The sequence below is a fragment of the Miniopterus natalensis genome, chromosome 8 (assembly GCF_054644295.1).
Source record: "Miniopterus natalensis isolate mMinNat1 chromosome 8, mMinNat1.hap1, whole genome shotgun sequence".
Taxonomy (NCBI): domain Eukaryota; kingdom Metazoa; phylum Chordata; class Mammalia; order Chiroptera; family Miniopteridae; genus Miniopterus; species Miniopterus natalensis.
Window position 1 is genome coordinate 29380672 of NC_142088.1, and position 21177 is coordinate 29401848.

At 38.0% G+C, this 21177-nt stretch overlaps 1 protein-coding gene across 1 annotated transcript in view; it reads left to right on the forward strand.

Annotated features, from left to right (window-relative positions):
- The window catches only part of STAT4 (signal transducer and activator of transcription 4), a 78757-nt gene that overhangs the window by 52036 nt on the left and 5544 nt on the right, over positions 1-21177 (forward strand). Inside the window, exons 6-16 of the mRNA XM_016217818.2 lie at positions 1593-1678; positions 3105-3256; positions 4812-4970; positions 5670-5762; positions 8528-8587; positions 8884-8901; positions 8989-9082; positions 10808-10852; positions 17210-17293; positions 18750-18848; positions 20579-20714. Coding sequence (XP_016073304.2) covers positions 1593-1678; positions 3105-3256; positions 4812-4970; positions 5670-5762; positions 8528-8587; positions 8884-8901; positions 8989-9082; positions 10808-10852; positions 17210-17293; positions 18750-18848; positions 20579-20714 — 1026 coding nt within the window. The remainder of the gene's footprint in view (positions 1-1592; positions 1679-3104; positions 3257-4811; positions 4971-5669; positions 5763-8527; positions 8588-8883; positions 8902-8988; positions 9083-10807; positions 10853-17209; positions 17294-18749; positions 18849-20578; positions 20715-21177) is intronic.

The following is a 21177-nucleotide window of genomic DNA, read 5'->3' on the forward strand; positions in this document are numbered from 1 at the left end:
AAACTAAATACATTCTCCTATAGAAGCAAAATATCATTATCACAATATCATAATATCATTATCTTCAGGATGTCTTGACTCCCATGAAATGTAATTTAAAATGTTTATGATTGTTTGTATGTATAATTTTTTTCTTCAGAAGAAGTGACACAAACATGGGTCTTATCAGAGTATCAAAGGGGCCCACAATCCTAAAATGAGTTAGAACAACCACAAATTTAATCAAGCATTACAGGTCATTGAAAGCAGCCTCATCCCAAATTTCATATGTGAACTATCAATTTTGAGAATTAGAATATAATGAAAAACATTAAATGATAAAATTATTTTTAACTTACTATATTGCAATTAGGGTTCATTTAATATCTTTCAGTGCTCCATGAGAATTATGAAGAATAAAAATAATAATTTTATCATTTAAGTCCAGTATTTATTTTGTTGGCTATAAGTGAAATGAAATAAGAGATACATGGAAAACAAGTTAAAACCTTGCTAGTGAAGATGGGAAAGAATTAGCTAGTGAAGTTTTGAGTTGATAAAATGGTACATAAGCAAGGTTTTACTACAGGTGGGATCTAGGAGTTAGTGAATTTGTGAATTAAAGCAACCAGAAATGACTTCCTGAATATCAGCACGATTTTATAAAGAAATTTGGCACAGTGTTGTTCTGGTGCCTCTTTTTCAGTTACACAAGTCAGATCAGCATTCCCAGTGTTCACTTTTCATAGGCATGAGTGGCTGGTAGAAACCATCACTTGCTATATACCAATAAAGTTTTTTTGGTTTTTTTGTTTTTGTTTTTCTTAAATATATCTTTATTTATTCAGAGAGAGGCAGGGAGAGGGGGAGAGAGAGAGAGAGAAACATCAATGATGAGAGAGTCATTGATCGAGCCCGCAACCCAGGCATGTGCCCTGACCAGGAATCGAACCCCGATCGCCTGGATCCCAGGTCGACGCTCAACTGCTGAGCCACGCCTGGCCGGGCGCCAATAAAGTTTTATGTTTAAAATAAATAATACAATTTTTCTTGCATGTCCCCCATTTAAGAGGATAAACCATTTTGGTTTTTTCTTCAGTCAGAGATGTTTTTGCCACACTTTCCCCACTTCTAGTTTTACTGAGGCTAGCCTATTTTGCAGAGAAAAAGGAAAAGCAAAGGATTTAGTCTTTGTTATTAGTTCATGAGACCACGTAGACAAAACACTAACTCCACCGGGCAGTTTCTCTTAACTCCTGGGTATAAGGTAGAGGATCGGGAGGAGTCAAATACGACTTAATCATGGGCACAAAAAGAGGTATCTAATAAGGAATCCATTATAAAAAGTTTTTTATCTTCACTCTCCCCACCCCAAAAAGGAGCCTGGGGTGAAGACTGGTCTTCTCTCAAGGTCTGTAAAGTAGAGAGCTCTTCTGTGGCATGCCTGGGTGTAATCCTTCCTGGCAAAATGAACAGACTTAGTTCCAAGCTCATCTCTAATGGCCCGTTTGGGCTCCTGCATCTTAGGAGGGCAGGTTGCAGCTGACTTGACTTTCAGGACAGAGAACTTTGCCTCAGAGAGGACTCTAAATCTGATCTCTTTTCCTTCGTAGATCAGGGTGACAAGAACAATGCCCTGATGAGTCAGGAAGTTTTGACTCTGCAAGAAATGCTCAACAGCCTTGACTTCAAGAGAAAGGTTAGTGAAGACCTTTAATTTGGCCTCAAGCCACTTTTCTCCTTTTCCTGCATCTAGTCCAGCTGAAAAGTATCCAGCTCTTGGATTTTATTTGTTCCATTTACCCTGAATGAATAAATGGCAATGTTTCTTTTTTTAAAATTGTCTTACGAAAGTCCCAGTTCTGGAACTCTCTAGAGTCTGTTTATCTTGCTTACGTGGTACATTTACTGTAGCTACCATTAATGTCAAGGTGAACATTTCACCCAATTTTTATTTGCCATTATTTCAGACATGACTCTTTTAGTTGCTGTACTTAATATGCTTAGGTGGGTTCTACTACGTATGTATAATTAAAATATTACTTGAAGACTACCAAAATATTACTGGAAAAATAAGTGTTCCAGTTTCTATGCTGAAAGATGACACTGTGCTAAGCAATTTCCTAGATTTCAGCCTAGTTTATTGACAACTAAATTTTTCAATCTAACCTCCTCCCAAGGAGAGGAAGAACTTTTTTTCTGGCTCAATGAAATATTTTAAAAGAGGGGGAACATCTCTGTTTTAATTTTCTACCTCTCCTTAAAAATAAATGCTATTGAAATTAAACCAGTCACTGATAAATCAATACTTTATTTCTAACAGTTCGGCTCCATTTCTTATGCAGGAATTTGTGTACACATAAATAAATATAAAATTTATTTTACCCTAAACTATAAACTTAAACAGTTATATGTCAGATTTTAAACGTTAGTCCAAGATAAACGTAATGTTTTCGTGTATAATAAATGCATACTATACGTTTTATGCGTGTCATCTTATTCAACTTTAGGAGTAAGATTTTAAGAAGAGAAGGAACCTTGGAAATAATTTTGTCTATTCTCCTAATTGCATAGATCAGAAGACCAAATTCCAGAAAAGTTAAATGGTTTATCCACATTCAAATAGCTTGTGGCAAAACCAGGGTAGGAATTCACATCTAATTGCTAGGCCTTGAACAGTTACACTCCACTCTGCCTTCCAAAACCCAGATAAAGTACTAATTAATCAGTACATTTTACAATAAATGCATAAACATATTTATAAGAATATAAATTCAATTCATAATGTCTTTTTAAAAAGCAGACATATATGGCTTTATGACTATAAGATTCAATATTGTCAAAGAGTTACAAATTCAATGATAGTGTGAGAATATTTTGAGATATTAAGAGAATGTTAACTGTGGCCATACTTTTCTCTTCCTGACATTATTTGATTGTAATAACTTAATCGTTTGAAAAGGCAGTGCTGTGGCAAATAGAAGGTGGTATTTGGTAAAATACTTGGTCAAAATTTTAAGCAAGCCTTTATCTCCCAAGTCAGACAAATTGTTTTATATGTTGAATTATGAGTGACTTAGGTTGTATCTCATGAAAATCTTTTCAGCAATCATCTCTGTTTTTAGGAAGCCCTCAGTAAGATGACACAAATAGTAAATGAAACGGACTTATTAATGAACGGCATGCTAATAGAGGAGCTACAAGACTGGAAGAGGCGGCAGCAAGTTGCCTGCATCGGTGGTCCTCTCCATAATGGGCTCGACCAGCTTCAAAACTGGTAAAACAATTGACTTCAGTTTCTAGAGAAAACCACAGGAAGTACAAAACTTCAGTGTTGCTCAGCCAGAGAATGCAGGCTTAGACCAGAATGTCAATTCATTCAGCTTATTGATGGCTGATTAGCAGGGGGAAGTCTACAGTTGAAAATAAATAGGTGTAATTGTATATGTGCTCTTAGCTTTTATTCCTTTGGGGAGAAAAAGAAAGCATCTATAGAAATCTATAAAATACATAAGTATTGCTTAATTTTCTTATACAACAATCTTAAAAGACTCATGAATTTTTGAAACCAGCAATAAATATGTTTTTTTTAAGGACATAAGAAGCACTGGCTTCAAAAACTTGAAAAGATATCTCAGTTTTTAAAGGTGTATCTTAAGAGGTCAGAGTTAAACGTTAGTTTGTGTTTTCAACAAAGCAATTTCTTTTTTAATTTAAATGAAAAACCTCCGATGCCTAAAACAGCATGGCGTCTGCCGCCTGTGTGTGCACGTATGCAATAGCATATAGACACAGTCCACTGTATTAAAAGGAAAAATGTTGACGGGTTTTCCCCTTCATTAGTGCAGAAATAAAACAATATAAATGAAAGAAAAATTAGAAAATATAATTAAAAAGAAGGAAAATGTCCAACAGAAATCTAAAATTGTTTTCAAAGGATACAATTCAGTGCAATGAAAATGTATACTAACTTGGACACTTGCACTAAAAGCTCTGTCCTGCCAGGCATACTTCTCAAAAAAAGTAAGGAATTGGGCTCTTTTTGAAACATACTAATTTTCCTTGGGGACATACATTGATTCTCTAACCTAATTGTACTCTGTTGTTATGAAAACAAGATAAACAACAAAGGGAACAATAAAATGGTGCTCATACCAGATCCAGTGAGGGTTGACAGTTCTTTCCATAATGTTATGTGGGTAATAAGCTTTTTAGTGGAAAGAGCTGCTGTCAGGGCTGTTAAGACAGTCGGCCTCCTTGTAGATGGAGGCCCCTTCGATCCCCCCTTCCTTAGACTTCCAGCCCAAGCCCCCACCTCCATTTCCAAGGTGAGAACACCACATAGTGAGGAAAACCAAGCAGATACCTTTCTCCAGAGATCTCCATTGATAAGTCTAGGCTGATACCAAGGACTTATAAAAAAACATATATGTCCGCTTTATATTGTTTTTCTTCTTCAATATTCTTACACATAACTTTCTTCATACCATGTATTTTTAAAATTTAAAGTTTTCTCTTTCTTTGCTCCTTAGTGAGTGCCAAATTCTTAATATATATGTTCAACAGACTTATATATGTTAAACAGAGGATAATTAAAATGGATTTCTTGTCTGTAACTGAAGGTATAAATTAGAAAATGTGAAAATATTTAGCACTGTATCATGCATCTTAGAGAAAAAATGGATTAAGGGGAAAAAATGAAAGGAACTGTCACTAACCTTTAATGAAATTAAGTGATTATTTTAATGTTTTAATATTTGCTAAATACAGTTACTAGTTAAAATAATAGATTAAGTGGAAAAACTATCTGTGATTTTCCTTTGCTTCAATAGCTTTACACTGTTGGCAGAAAGTCTGTTCCAGCTCAAACGACAATTGGAGAAATTAGAGGAACAATCTGCCAAAGTGACATATGAAGGTGATCCCATCCCCATGCAAAGACCTCATCTGCTAGAGAGAGTGACCTTCTTGATCTACAACATTTTTAAGAAGTAAGTGTTATCCATTAAGTGCCTCATGGCATGTTCAGTCCTGTGGAGGTGTAGGGACACCCTGACTGGGGTTTTGGTGTTACGGTGAAGGAATGGTAGGAAACTAAACAGTGAGCCTCAGGTGAACTGAATAAAGCTCCAGAGTTCCGGAAACACTTCTACTCTGTACTATTCATCAATACTCCCCCCACTGCATGACGCAGTTTTCCATGAGCCAAGCACAGCACTCTCCTAAAGTTCATTTTTCAACATTTAGAAAAGACTTCAAGGATTTCTTAAATACATCCCCAAGAAATGAAGGGAGAACATGTTTATGTTTATAATCTCATCTAAAGAAAAAAATATACTAGTACACACAGAAATCCTAATATCTACTACAAAAATGGCATAAAATTAACTTTCTGTTTTATGTTTAGCATGATAAAAATAGACGGGGGCTTTTATTCTTGACTCAATTATTACAATTAAGAATTAATTACTGTTGTTACTTAGGGACAATCTTTAGGCACTTTTTCATCTCCTGGTAATTATTTATGAGAAATCTTTGGAAAGCTTTGAGCTTTATTAGGGGTTTGAATGTCTTCTAAGTGTAGAAAATTTGGACCTTGTAAGAGGACAGCATCCTGTTCCTCTGTGGTTTTCAGCCTGTCAATATTTTCAGTGTTTTCAAATGACATGCTTTATTTTCTTTTAATCTAGCTCATTTGTGGTTGAACGACAGCCATGCATGCCAACCCACCCTCAGAGACCAATGGTACTTAAAACTCTCATTCAGTTCACCGTAAAGCTAAGGTAGGCAGAATATGTTCTATCATTTCATATGTTTATGGAGCCACAGTCCCTGTGTAATTAAGGCTAATCTCTCTCACTGTGCCTTTGGTTCAACTGTTCTTTTTGAGTGCCTCCTGCTTGCCCAGCACTAAGCTGTGGTAAATACCCATAAAGATGTTAAGATGAGGGCCCTGCTCGTAAGGAGTATGACAGTGAAGATGAGGAAATGAGGGATATTAACATGAACGTATGAAATCACAACATGGGGCACCATGAAATTAATTGCTGAAAAGATTGACTTGAGAGAAGACTGCAGAGACTGGAGAAGGCCTTGTGGTCCCTGTGAGGAAGGACCTCAAGGGAAGGGCAGAGAAAGGAAGGAGAGCAGGACTGCAGAAGTCTGTTTCCTGAGCGTGCAAAGCAGGGAGAGAGATAATTAAGAAGGTAGATTGGGGACAGATTAGGGAAGGCTTCAGATATCTTGCCCAGGAAGTACAGTGGCACATTTTTCCCCTGTGATTACCCAGCAACTAGTTTATTAGATTTCCTAAGAAAACACTCAACACCACATTTTTCAGTACCTGTATATACTTACTATGTACTTGACTTTTGTGTTATTGTTATTTGATCCTTTCCATTAGCATGAGCAACCAAAAGTTTTCTCTAATAACACTTAAAATAATGAGTTTGAGTTTAAACTTTCAACGATTTTCATCGTGCTTCAATCCCCAGGGCCCCAAAGTTTTAAATCACTAATCATTAGTTCACTCTGGAAAGCTGAAACTCTAGACAAATACAAGAGGTAATAAAGCCATGATAAAGGGGTGATTCAGGGTCCCACGGTAGGGTCCCTGATCACATATCACTATTGGAAGTCCATTTTTATTTTATTCTTTCTGTTTTATTGAGATATAATTAACACGCAACACTGCGTAAGTTTAAGGTGTACAGCATAATGGCTTGACTTATGTAAATTGCAAAATGATCACCATGGTAAATTTAGTTAACATTCATTACCTCAGAACTCCATTTTTAAAAGGAAGGCATTTGTCTTCAGTTTGCATTTTAAAAACCCTACTTGGAATTCTTGATCATTTCCTTGTGTAAATTTCACTCTAAGACTTAAGAACCAAAACAAACACCAGGGTTCCCTTTTAAAATTTCATGATTTTCAAAAGTTGTTTATTCTTTATTCCCACATCTCTATTTAACCCAGAAGACAGTAACACTAAAGGGAAATAAAATTAAAGCAGTAGTGGACATCCTACTTTCCCTTGATGACATGGTAAGATGCTCATTGGGACAGAAAGGGCGATGAGTAGGGATTGCTTACAAAGAATTCTGAATGGAAGAAGTGCCTGAATGCGCACCACCTTGCACGTTGTTTGAACTGATTGTATGAAACAAAGACTATTAGTCCCTGGTTTGGGTGTTCTGCCCTTCTCTGCTACCTGACTGTTGAGTCCCCATTTTTCTTCTCTGTACCCTGTTCCTCACTGTCTTAACAGATGATCTTTTACTTAGTATTCAAGATTTTCCCTTAAACTCCTCTTTACCATAGCACTGCATCTTTCTATTTCAAAGGGAAAGGTAACATAGGACTCCCTTTAAGTTGTCACATCTTACAGCGAATCAGATCCTTCCTGAAGTAGGATAGAGAGGAAGGCAGAGAAGGAAAACATCTTGCTTTATTTCATACCAACCTTCACTACCAAGAAGCACACACATCATATTCCGAACCCCGAAATCAATCCTGTGCTTGGTACAGGACTTTTAAGGAACCTTTGCAACATTCTACCCACCTTTTGTTTGGGCTGTCTGTTGTCTATGATTATATTTCTCTAATGCCAATCAGCTGCTTATCACCATTCTCTATATTCCATCTATTCGATCGGACTTCTTCCTTTTAAGTATAGCCATGTCCACACTTCTCCCTTCCCCAATCTTCACTGTGTCAGTGCCCTGGTATTTAGGGCACATGCTGGGTGTATATGAGGAGCTCAATACATGCTGAGTGAATAAATGAGGTTCCATATGACTGCATAAGTCAATGAATGAGTGAGTGATTGAATGACTATCTCAGAAATTGGACTGAACCTACAGAGAGAGGGTATATCAGAGGGGACAGTTCAGATGAGATGGGGAAAGCAAAAAGAAGGGGCTGACACTGGAAGAAGGAATTAAAGAAAGTTATTCTGACCTATAATCACTTGATTTGAAATTAAGTATTTTAAAATTATAAACATTTTTGCTTTTACTTAAATACAGTATATTCAAAGATTGCAAATGCACTTAAATGTGAATTTTTCATATTCTACCAGAGGCCTAGTCTTTCTCGATATTTTTGCCATAAAACAATTATCATCAAAGCATTAAGTTTTACTAAGCTTACAAAATGTGTTCTTATAATATGAGAATAAAATGGAGCCATGTTAATAGACTTTGATTTCTCTTATGTTCATACATTTAACCCAAATTTGGGCCTTAGCCAAAGTATATAGCTATTTTTCTGACCTAGCCAATATATTATCCAATACACATCAACTAAAGCAATATGGAAACTCTTCCCAAATGTTTCTCAATATATTAAGTAACTGATGTCAGCATTAGTAACATGGCAAACTGAAGAGGTATTGGACATTTTTAAAACACACCAACATATAACTGGAGATAATGTAATTTGATTTGTATGTATATGCTATAAATATATGTGAATCTTTAAATATAAGAAGGCTTTTAGAACTTTTAGTTTTTATCTTTGATTCTTTATTTATATGTCTTTCCAGACTACTAATAAAATTGCCAGAACTAAACTATCAGGTAAAGGTGAAAGCATCAATTGATAAGTAAGTATCTAATTTCATTTTGAAACATAAAAATGTAAGACTTTTTAAAAAGAACTGTTATTTTATAGAATAGTTTCAAACTTTTAAATTCATTTCTCTAACATTGCATATCAATGGGCTTCAAATATTTGACTTTGAAGTTCAACCATTTAATAGAACTCCAATGAATACTTCTTTTAAAAATTTTACTATAAAGACTTGAAATGAAGGTTTGTATACTATCCTCTAAAGTATTATAAAAAGTTTTACTAGGTCTATTAAATAGCTGATTTTAAATAATCTTCTTGGTTTTACAGGAATGTTTCAACTCTAAGGTAAGACCTTTACTTTAGAACTTTTTTGCTGTTCTTATAAATATATTTTACCTGAGACCATGTAAATAGGTAAGATTTCTTTTCTAGTAATAGAAGATTTGTCCTTTGTGGAACTCATGTCAAAGCCATGTCCATTGAAGAATCTTCCAATGGGAGTCTCTCGGTGGAATTTCGACATTTGGTGAGTAAATTTAGACAGTAAAATTATACAAGCTTTATTTCCCCCCCACATCAGATGAATCTTTATTAATAAGACTTGCAACTCAATATATGGTGTTTCTTACTGTTTATGTGAGATTAAGGGACATATTGAGAAATAACAACATACCATCACTGAAGAATTAAAAATGATAGAAGGAACACTGAAACTAAACTCAGAATGTCTGAGTTCTTAACAATGGTGAAGTAGTACCTAATATATATAGTAATTGGTCCATAGTTATTGCTGATATTGACAAAAGTAACCTATCTTATAGTGGATAGGCATTCCTGGGTTCATTTTTTAAATCTCCCCCAAGAAATGATACCAAGTAACAACAAGTGTGGCTAAAGACACGTTCATTTTAGGAGCATTAGCTTGGGGGAAAATAAGATGTTCCTGGGTATGACAATTGCACAAGGTTTGCCTTGGTATGTCTAGAAAGCTTCTGACCCAGCCTCATCCTGTTGCTTCTTGTTTTTACCACTTCCTCTTAATCTAGAGTTCTCTTTTTGCTTTCTTTCTAATTCTTTATATAGTTCTTAGATTCCCACAGACCCTACTGCTTGTCTCTCCAGAAACATGTTATTCATCTGGTTTGTTGACATTTAGGAAGTATCTCACCTGAATGTTGGGACGCCTCTGAGTCAGCCTCTCTAAATGATACAAAATTTATGTTAACAGAAAGGTATCTGCATACACAAATTTATGCTGATTTTTATTTTTAGTTTTGCTTTTGTTTGGCCTTCAGTTTTAAAGAGTACTTTTTTTTTTAACTGAATCCCTACTATGTGAGGTTGTTAAATAAAATGTACTGAGGAGTCACATATTGTACATCCTTATAACTAACACTTTTTTTTTTTTTGCTTAGGTTTAACTTCTAATAATGGGCAATGTTTGCTAAAAAATTAGTAAAGCAGTAAGAGGCCAAAACCCTAGTTTTTACACTGTTCTCCTAGTTGCAAAGCATTTTTATATCTATTATTTTTTGCATAATAACTTTAATCACTTTTAATACAGAAGTCAATGTATAAAATCAGAGAAGCCAAGATTTTAAAATTAAAAATAACCTATAATCCCATCACCTTGAAGTAACACTATTTACATCCTTATTTTGGTTTTCATGCTTTTTTCACACACACATGTACTTTTTACATATACTTTTTAAAGTCAGGTGAGATTGTACACACTATATAATTTTTCTGTCTTTTTTTAGTAAGTAATCCATATTACGAACATTTCTGTGTCAGTAAGTCTCCTTGTTATCTAGTACTGACTATACCAGGTTGCACCCTAGCCCATCATTTACTTCCCAGTACTCTGTGCTAGACTGGGTTTTACAGGGACTGGGGATCTTCACAGCTTAACTCAGATGATACTTTCCAGGTACAAAGGAATGTTCAGTAAATTTGAAAATATACCAGCATGATTTCTTCTTCCAAAATGTTGGCTGAAAAACACAGTCTTAATAGTATACCAGCCTTTTCACTTATCGCAATGAAAGTTTCTAAACCAGCATCCCATGTGGTGAAGCAGGAAGCCCCTTCCTGTTGGATGCGGGCAGCTCTCTCAGGTTCTGTGCGTTAGAAGACATCTGGGTTACTGTCAAAGTTGTGGGCCAAGAAAATCACTACAGTAGGTGCAACCAACTTGATATTTAGCTGATAATGTGTCTCCATGTAAACACTGTTGTTTACTTTTACAAAGCAACCAAAGGAAATGAAGTCCTGTGCTGGAAGCAAAGGAAATGAGGTAGGACATGTTTTCTTCTAGAGTTTTTCTAAGAAATAATTCTGTAACATCTTATTTTTATACAGCTCTTAAACTGTCCTTTATATCTTTCTATAAAGTCAAATTCATGTTTCTCTGATTACAAATGTAAAGCTTGATAATTGCAGACAATATAAGAAATTTTGTTTTAAAAAGGAGGAAATTACATACAATATACCCTCCTAAGAAAATGACTATTAACATTTTGGTTCAGATCATTCTAGACTTTATGAATATATTACAACCCTTGGCAAATGATCTGTTGGAGAAACCCTGCATTTTTCCCCTCTAAGAGATCAGGGTAGTACTGCCCAATGCTCTCTGCTCAGAGATTCCGCATATGTAAGACCATCTACAAAAGGCAGTTATAAAGCAGTGAGGCTGATTTCTGGCATGAACGGTGTGTGGATCCTATCTCCTGGCTTTATATCTCACATCTCCTATGAGAAATCTCTTTGAATTATTTGGAAGAAAAAAGCACTTTATAAATCTAGCATTCAACTACAATCAATCTAACCCACCCCACAAAACCACAAAGACCCATCACAACAGGTTCCATGCTCCCTATTTTTCGTTCCAAGAATGCTTCAGTCTCTTTGTCCTGTCTGAAAGATCATTTGGCAAATATCAGTCCCACCAAAGATGAGCTAAGCCTTCACCCAGGGTACCTTTGGCTTAGGGCAGAGCCTCGAACACCCAGGTATCATATGAGCAGAGCTTTTGAATTTAAGAATATCCCAGTAAACCAAAGAAGTGGGAGTTATTATTTCTACCTTATAGAAATCCATAAAGTGTTTCCAAACTTCCTGACTGAAACATTATCACACTATAAATAAAAGCCCATTTCATCCATCTCACTGGAGTTTTGCAAATGACATTTCATGCTGCATGACATCCCTGAATAGTATTGACTAAGTCTGAATAGACTAAGCACAATGCTTCTGAAATCTTATTAGGTAAAATAAATCAAATGGGAATAATCTGAATAGCTCAGCATTCAGTACATTGTCATCTTAAGAATGTAAAATCAAAATCTTGGATTTCCCTAGAGATGGAAATCTAAGTAAATCACTTTCTACTATAGAAAAACCAACCAGCCTTATTAACATTGTCTACTTATATTAATTTGAATTTATTCCCTCTTACTTTCCAATTAATAACAAAATTGTACAGTACATATCAGAATGCTTTCATTTCTTCTCTTATTTTTCAAGTTCGTCAGAGCAGGATAATTTTATTTTTAAGCTTTTCTTTGAGCTCCCCCTGTTGACAGAATTTTAATATGACTCCTAGATACGTTTAAAACAAGCCATAGACTTGAACATTGTTTTATGTGCTAAAAGAATCATTGAAAAAGTCATAAAATACATAAAAATAGGCTCAGAAAGATGAGAACGAATCAGGGGATTAGCCAGGAAGTGGAGGTAACCAGAGGAAAGTCATAATGTCATGATGCCAGGGACTGAAGCAACCAAAACTTCGGAAAAGCAGGAAGCTAAGATATTATAACCTCACTTTAAATTGCAAATAATATCTGTTGTTTATCTGTGAGCTGCTATTTACCTGCGTGAGGAGTTCACAGCCTGGTAAGAATTTATTTAATAAACCCTCCTGTGGCATTTACTATATACTGGGCACTATCTAAGAGCTTCCCTGACATTGATTTATGTAGCTCTTGCGACACTGCTATGAGGTAATACCATTAGTGTGGTACTTATTTCCGTTAGGGAAACTGGGACACAGAGTGGCTCCCACATCCGTGCTCTTGGCCACGAAGCCATGCTGCCCCTGGGATCCTAAAACCTCGCCGGGAGAAGCTGTGCTGTTTGGCACCCCTCTTTGACCCCCTCCCCCCTTTACCTCCTTGTGCCCCCTCCGTTTGCTGGGATTCCTATGAGGGAGATCTTTACAGGTTTGCAGGCAGCATCTCATCCTTTCCTCCCTGCTCCAGCTGTGGCTGCTGTTGAATCCACCCACTCAGAAATCACGTAGCTGCCATGCACCAGAATCCTTACAAACTTTAGGGGGTAGTAAAAATACTGCTCCCTCAGAAAATGTTGCTGATATCTCCCTTACCCCCTGTGAGCATCAGTGGGGTAGGGCTCCACCTCATAGGTAGCTGACCTTGCACCAGCCACTTAACCTCGCTAACTTCCAGTTTCCTTACCTATAAATCTGGGGATTGTGTTCATCTGTTCTTCATAGTGTCGTTGGGAGGACCTAATGAGATGGGGGGGGGGGGGGAGTCGATTGTGATATGCTGTGCAGATGTCTGCTGTCTTCCCGATCAGCCCTCCAGGCTGCCCCCTCTGTAAAGAGTAGGTATTTACACAGGTGGGGACACTCTCCAAAGGAGGTAGATCTGACCCAGGACAAACTGCTAATCCTTACCCTTCTCTGCCCACCCGCCAAGTGCTCAACTAAAGGGTTCCCTTTCAAGGGCCCCTGAGCACATCCCTCTGTGACTCTAGGCCCCTGAAACCTCAGAGCGCCAAGTTCATCGGCCCCTTTTAGGGGATCAAATGTCTCAGGTTTCTACCACCACCTCACTGGCTCCCACCCCATTCTCTCTTCTTCACGCACACCCACACCCACACACCCCCACACCCACACACACTAACTTTGGGGTCCCTCAGTTCTGCTTTTCTGTTTCTGTGGTTGTGAGAACTTTGATTGGATACTTATTAGATGAGCAAGAACATACCAGGATGTCATGAATGATAGTTTCCCTAAGGCTGCCATTCCAAACCTCCTTAGAATTGCAGTGCCCATGGCTGTTTGACTCTGGGATTATCCAAGAAGAAGGTACCCATCAGGATGTGCCGGGGCTCCTGGCTATAGGATTGGGTGAAGGGAGGAAGTTGCACTGGACCCATGCTGTTCCCAGAAGACCCAGAAAGACCAGAGAGGTGCTTTGGGAGCCACCTCTAGGTTAGGAGTTGGTGAAAGGTGGAGCTCAGGGTCCCCCACCCCTGTTTCAATCAAGACAGCTCTACTTTATATATTCTACAGATTGGAATCCAGGTGGGAAATTTCCTTTTAAGAATATGTTCCAAGGTTTAAAAACTTTTGAAAAACCATTGGATTAGACAGTCTCTGAAGCTCCTTTAACTATGTTGCAAAAGTGCAACATAGGGTGTAGTCTTTTTACACTTTAAAAAAAATAAATTTAACTTTAAGGATTTGCTTTGGAATTTCACAACACCCCTTGAGGAATCTGTAGACACACTGTCACAAAATCGAAGTTAGCAATTATTGCTCCTTTTCTCCCACCTTTGTTCTTTCCTTCTAAGAGTTGCCATAAAGAAACAATTCCATTACCTAGCAAGTGGGCAGACTTTGAAGGCATCCGTCTGTCCCTGTAAAATAAACATTCCCAGGGAGCAACCTTTTCTGAAGGTCCATATCTGGAGGGAGCCAGGTAGAGAGTGATGGTTGAAATGTGAAAACTGTTTGAACGGGAAGCTGGAATTGCAGTCTCTCGAGTTTGTTCTTTGTCAGCATGCTTTAACTGATAAATGACAGTTTTAGCCACAGACTGAGGTGTTAGGTAATTTTGTTTATGTGGTGGAAAGTCATGAAGCACAAAGAAGCTATTAGTAAAGCCTGGGTGACTTGAGTTTCATTTAACAAAATACCCAAACAGATGTTCTGTCAGGGCTCAGCATTCTCAAACACAGATACGCTACTCACACTCTAACCCAAGCATTTCACAGGAAGTGAATTTCCTTCTGAACTAATTTAAGTAGCTGCAATGCTTTTATAAGAGAAATATCAGCACAAGAACAACACTAAGAATGTGGACTTTTTCTGCAACACCCCCCATACAGTCCCCTTATTTTATGGGCTGAGAATTAGTTGTCACTTTACATTCATTTCCTATGATCTGGTGATTGAGGTCTATCTCTCATATGATTGTATCATCATTTCCCTTCTTACAATTGTTTCCCAACATCTAACCCAGTGAGTAGCCCATGAGAGGTACTTAATAAATATCCATCAAGTTAATGGAGTATTGTAATTGTGGTTTATTCCATATAGTTTTCCATGTGCAGCATTATCATAGATTATGCTTGTTAAGAGATGAGCAAGAAATTTAGATGAAAATCACCCTTATCCCAGTCAGATTTACTTAGCAGAGGTTTCCTTTCAAATCAAAAGTCATAACCATTTGCTAACATATTCTAGGATTTCAGGGTGTACTACTGGGCACTGAGCAGAGGGAATGAAAAAGAATATGGTGTCATCTGTACCTGCCTTTCGTTAGATTGTGTATTTTGTCCCAGGCAGAGCCCTTTATAATTTCCAATGTCATATAAGGATGATAAATATGGATACTTCAAAGCCATAATCGTCTCAGATGATTAGAATGGCTTTTAATACAGGCACTAATGGTGCATCTTACTACGATATTTTCCTAATCTGTAAAGAATGAATCCTGGGAATGTGAAATTGAATAGTGTCCCTGGCTTGGACTACACTGATACAGTCATAGAGACTGTGAGTGATGGTCATGCAAGCTTCAAAAATTAATGATGCTTCCTTTTGTCAGAGCTGCTTTTATCCAATCACATGCATTGTAAGTCAGCTTCCTTGATGGATTTGTTCTAAATGTGCCTCACAATTGCATTAGGGATTGTAACTAAACACTAGATATTAGTTTGAATCACTGAGAAAACCTCTCACCACCCACATCCCAGTTCAGTAATGTAATACCTAAAGCACAAAGTTGTTTTCCAAAGTTAAAGGACAACCCTGAGTGCCATTGCTCTGTCTGTGGAGTCCCGGTTTTTCACACTTTGGATGTGTGCCATAATTCAAAGATCTGAGGAAATTACCCATAATGAATGATCATATCTGTACATTTAACAGTATTAATTAAACTGCAGAAGCTAGAATCAGGTAGGGATGAGCCCTCAGACTCAAAAAGGCTCCCTTTGGCTGCCTTCCAGCCACACCTCTCTGCAGAGAAACATGTCTATGGGTTCGAGGCAATGTGCTCACCCAGAGCCCAGGACCAGAATTCCCAGCCTGAGAGACCTGAAGCCTACTTCCGGGGCCTAGGCGCGCCTCTTCTCCAGACTTACTCTCCCAAGCATGGGTGTCACCATCAATGCAAACATTTCTGGCACAAGCACAGAGGCCTTGAGGCCACAGTGGTCATGAGAGACCCTGAGCAGAGGTGAAGGAGAACCGGGTAGGCAATGGTCTAGGATGGCTATGTTCTCCCCAGGCCACCATGTTCCTGTGAGACTTTGAGAAGTTAAAACCTGGCCAGTTAGGTCATGTGGAAGCTTAGATGTCAAGGCAGGAGGCTAGGCTATATTTTAACAGTTTAACTTGATTTATAATGGTTAAATATTTAGACATATGGTACATGGGACTCTACTGTGCACTTGCCTCAGGCCTCTCAACTGTTCTGCACAGCCTTGTATCACCCGGGCATCTTCCCTGCAGATTTCAACCAGAGGAAGGGGCATAGCTCCCCTGTATACACTTTTACAGGGTCTTCCTCTCTTCAGCACAGTACTTCACGTCTGCGTTCAGCTTGACCTTGCATCCAAAATGCAGAGAGCCTCTTTAGTTCCTCTGATTCGTAGGCTCCAGAGAGTAAACCTCCTGTCCTCCACCAGGGCTGGGGAGGTCCGGGACCTCACTGCATGGACTGGGGCTCATAACTGCTCCTCGTGTTCAGCCCTCTTCACTCTCCAGCCTCAGGGACTCAGACCCCTAGTTTTGGGCCACATTGTGCCTTATTGTCACCCTCACTCCACTCTCCCCTACTTCTCACTAGGAGAACTAGATTAGAGTTTTACTTTATTTGAAAGTAAACAAAACTCCAGCTGTTATGCTACTGAAGTTTCCAGAGGGAGCAGAAGAAATTATGTTTCTCACCTACCATGTTTAACCAGAAGGAAATTTTGCTTTCTTTTTAAACAAATTTTCTTATGACACTGAGTTGTTTCTGTTATAACTACACATTTATGGCTTGTTTTTATTAGCAGTTGATAAGTCAAAAGAACTAATTTCCAAAAATTAAAAAATAAAGAATTATGTTATCTGAATTTCAACTGATGAAAATATGCTAGAATTTTTTAAAAACCAGAAATTATGTTGTTTTGGAGACTTACAATTATTCTGTTTGTGGAAATGAAGATTACTCAAACTCTATGCTATATACTCTAAAATAACTTGTAAAATAATAAGAGGAAACGTTCCATCCTAGGGAATGTTCGGGGGCATATGCTCTAAGAATTTATTGATTTTTATAGAACAGGCCTAATAATAGAGAGCAAGTTTGCATTTGTAAGGTTAAAAACTTATTTCTTCCTCTCTTAGGGCTGTCACATGGTGACTGAAGAGCTTCATTCCATAACCTTTGAAACACAGATCTGCCTCTATGGCCTGACTATAGACTTGGAGGTAGGTATTTCAAGAAATGTCTGCTATTTACCAATAATATTTTCAGGAATTGGTCAGCATTTGTAGATAAAATCTCAGCCTGTTCTAGGTTTTAGTACATCCTTACTCGTTATTTTTCTTTTAATTTAGAAAATCAATTATTTACTAATTAGACAACATAGACTATTCTGGTTAAAATATGAATGATAAAATCTCATGGGCATTATGAATTCAATACACATGTATATTGAATAATTTGTTGGCAAGATTGTATATTTGCTTTGTTTTCTGGGATTTCCTGAGTCATGGATACTCAGTGGAAAACCTAAAGAGAAATAAGTATCCTTGAGCCATGTCAGGTAGAGGTATATTTTCAAAAATTTAATCTGAACATAAAAATCCCTCAGAAAGTTTTTTCCAAGGTGATGAGTGAAGATAACAGGAACATTAACAGTACATTGTGTTGATCCTCTTATAACATTCATCACTGAACTTTGGGGAAATGGGCCCTGATCGACTGTGAGCTCCTTGAAGGCGAGACATCATGCCCCGTTCATCACTCTATCACCAGTGCCTAGCACAATGCCTTCTGCATAGCAGTAGCTCAGCACTTGTTGAGTAAATGAATGAATAAGCACAATTTCACACACCCTGAATATGACCCTGTTTGTGGGATATATTACTTTAGAGTTCTGCCTTTGCTCTTTTTATCTTAATGAATATAAACATGTTTATAAAATCTTCCATGGATTCCTCACTCATCTCTTTTCCCTAAACTTGTTTCTATGATCTATTAAGTTTCTCAACTGGCCATTTCACTGTCTACAGCTATCTAATCTCTGTTATTAGGGAGGGATTAATGAAAGTTGCTAGTCTGTGAAAGTCTGTTTATTCCATGAGGTTGAAAACTACAGCACCAAAGGTACTAAGTTGAGTTCTACACCAGCAGACCAGGCAGCTCTGTCTCCCATAATGCTTTGTATTCCAATATTACTTATCTCACCATCCTCTACAATTAAAACTCCCATGTCTAGTACTGACATTAATTAGATGTCAGATCATAATTTGAACATATTGATCCATCCCAGAGATAAATTTAAAATTAGATTCTTTAATGTAACTTGTGAAGGGAACAGTTGCTAAATCATTACAAGCTCTAATTAGTTACATGTTAGGCAGTATGTGATATAAGAAAGTATAAATATTTACATGGTATCAGGAAAGATATTAAAGAGGCTGACTGGCTGAGCACTTTTGAAAGGATTCCTGGGTCTATAGCTTCTTTCTTCCCTGTGCCTTGACTGAGAAAGTTCCAGTGCCTTCACAAGTCATTTCAGTGACCAGAGCAGTGTAGACAACAGGATTGGAGGAGAGGGATTGGCTTGAGATGGCCCGTTAGGGGAGAGGGTCAAGTCTAAAATCAATGTAAGGTGCACCTACCTGTAATAACTATGCTTTTTTTTTTTTTTTTAACCAGACCAGCTCATTACCTGTGGTGATGATTTCCAATGTCAGTCAGTTACCTAATGCTTGGGCATCCATCATTTGGTACAATGTGTCAACCAGCGATTCCCAGGTAGAGTCTCTATCTTATTTCTCCTCCTTTAATTTTATTTGATTTGCTTTGTCAACAAAACCCATCTGCATGAAAATATGTATGTGTAAATAACATTTTGGCATGTCTTTGTGGGTTGTTTTATTTCAGAACTCCAATATATCTAGTTGTATGATTCCTCTCTCTTGTCATATTCAAAGTATTATGTTCAAATGTACTTGGACCCTGAGACAGTTCTGGCTAGCAAAAGTGACAGAAGGTCTGGTCAGCTCCCAAATATGTGCATCAGAGAGAGTTCTGAAGTCGTCCTGAGGGACTGTTAAATGGGCTATGGGAGGCACCTTGCTCCAGAATTTGATGTCTGACTGCTGTGTTTATCACTGCAACTACTTCTGGCCACACCTCCACACAGACTCTTCTACAGAGGTGGAAAACTGCTTTCCAAATAAGTAACTAGATTATATATCAGTTTTGCCTAACTGTAATCTGATTGTACAAGTTTTTGAGTTTATTGTAGATTTAATCTATTGAAGTTAATCATATATTTAATCCATTCTAGGCTCTAAGTGGGTTTTAATGCCATCTTGTGGTTATATGAGACATTGATCAAAAATTGGTGTCAAGTTAAAGCAAGCAGAGGACAGACAGATGCTCTCCTTAAAAGACAACCAGGGAAGGGAGTGGCAAAAAAGATGAGTAAGCACTTCCCCCTGTCCCCTCTTACCAAACCTCAGTGTGTTGTCCTGGAAACCTCCAAGGTCAAGAGAAAATAGGTCAGATGTAAATAAAAACATTCCTTCTTAATTCAAAGCGAATGTTCCTCCCAAAGGGAAGAATTCTTTTACTTGGTCCCAGCAACAAGAACAGACATACTGAGTCAGCTCTAAGTGTTCTTTCGCTTTAACTAAATGTGCCTAATAAGGAAAAAACATGGAAAATGACTCAGTCCTATTCCTTCTCTCCTTCTGGTGCCCTGGCATCTGAGACAGATTAACTGCACAGGAAGGGGCTGCACTGAAGTGCGTTGTTCCTCACTTCCCCTCAGCCTGCAGTGAGAAGAACAGAACTCACTAGAACTTACTGGAGAAGTCACCTGGCCTTTAAAGCCAACACCCCTGAAATTAAATGTTATTTCTTATTAGGATCTACACATATCCAGAGCTTCTCATCCAACGCCAGGGCATGGGAGGGAGATAGGATATGTCTCTGTTCTCCAGCCTAAGAGGGTGGTGTTGCTGCTGCACTTAGCTTCCTTCAGCATCCTTCTTTTTTAATAGTTTTGATTTTCAGAGAGAGGAAGGGAGAAGGAGAGAAACTGAGAAACATCGATGTGAAAGTGTAACATTGATCGGCTGCCTCCTGCACGCCCCCCACTGGAGATGGAGCCCACAACCTGGGCACGTGCCCTGACCAGGAATCGAATCGGCAACCTTCTGAGACGATGCCCAACCAACTGAGCCACGCCTTCCAGGGCCAGCACCCTTCTTTAGAAAGCCACCAGTCCACTAACCATTTAACCATCCCAGATTCTGCTCTGCTCCTGGATGAGGAATCTGGAGATACAGCTCCTGACACATAGCTGCACAGCCTACTTACAGAGTCTAGCACAAAAACTAACTCTGGTTTCTCTTCTTTATTCTGTATAGTTAGCTGAGGTTGGCCTGAAGAGTTTAAATCAGGAATCCTATATATTGAATTACAGTGGTTCGATGTTATTAATAAATATAATCATCATTACAACTCTATTTCAGAACTTGGTTTTCTTTAATAATCCTCCATCTGCCACGTTGAGTCAACTCCTGGAAGTGATGAGCTGGCAGTTTTCATCATATGTGGGCCGTGGCCTTAACTCAGATCAGCTCAATATGCTGGCAGAGAAGCTTACAGGTGAGAGCTGGTAGACACGGAGGACTTACCCCTGGTTTTGGTACTCAAGTGTTTTAGGGAACCAGGGTGATATTACTACTATTAATAATAACAATGATCACTACAATTTCTTGAGTGCCAGGCACAGATAATATAGCTAAATCTTTCTTTAAGAAGTTCTTTAAGGAAGAATAATGATTATTTAAGGTGGGATAATCCATTTTATAGATGAGGATAGTTAAGTAACTTGCCACAGCTGCATGGCTAATTTATAGCAGAGTCAAGACATGGGCTAGGCCTGCCCAGTTCTAAAGCCCTTTCCTTCCCATCCCACACTCCAGTCTCCATTTCCACTGAATATAATGTGAAGTCTTAATGGTGCCTTGATCGTTCATATTAGTATCACAGTAGTCATTAACCAACTAGAAAATAGCTGATTCCAGGACCACAAAATTTAATCGAAATTTAAACCCACCAGGTAACA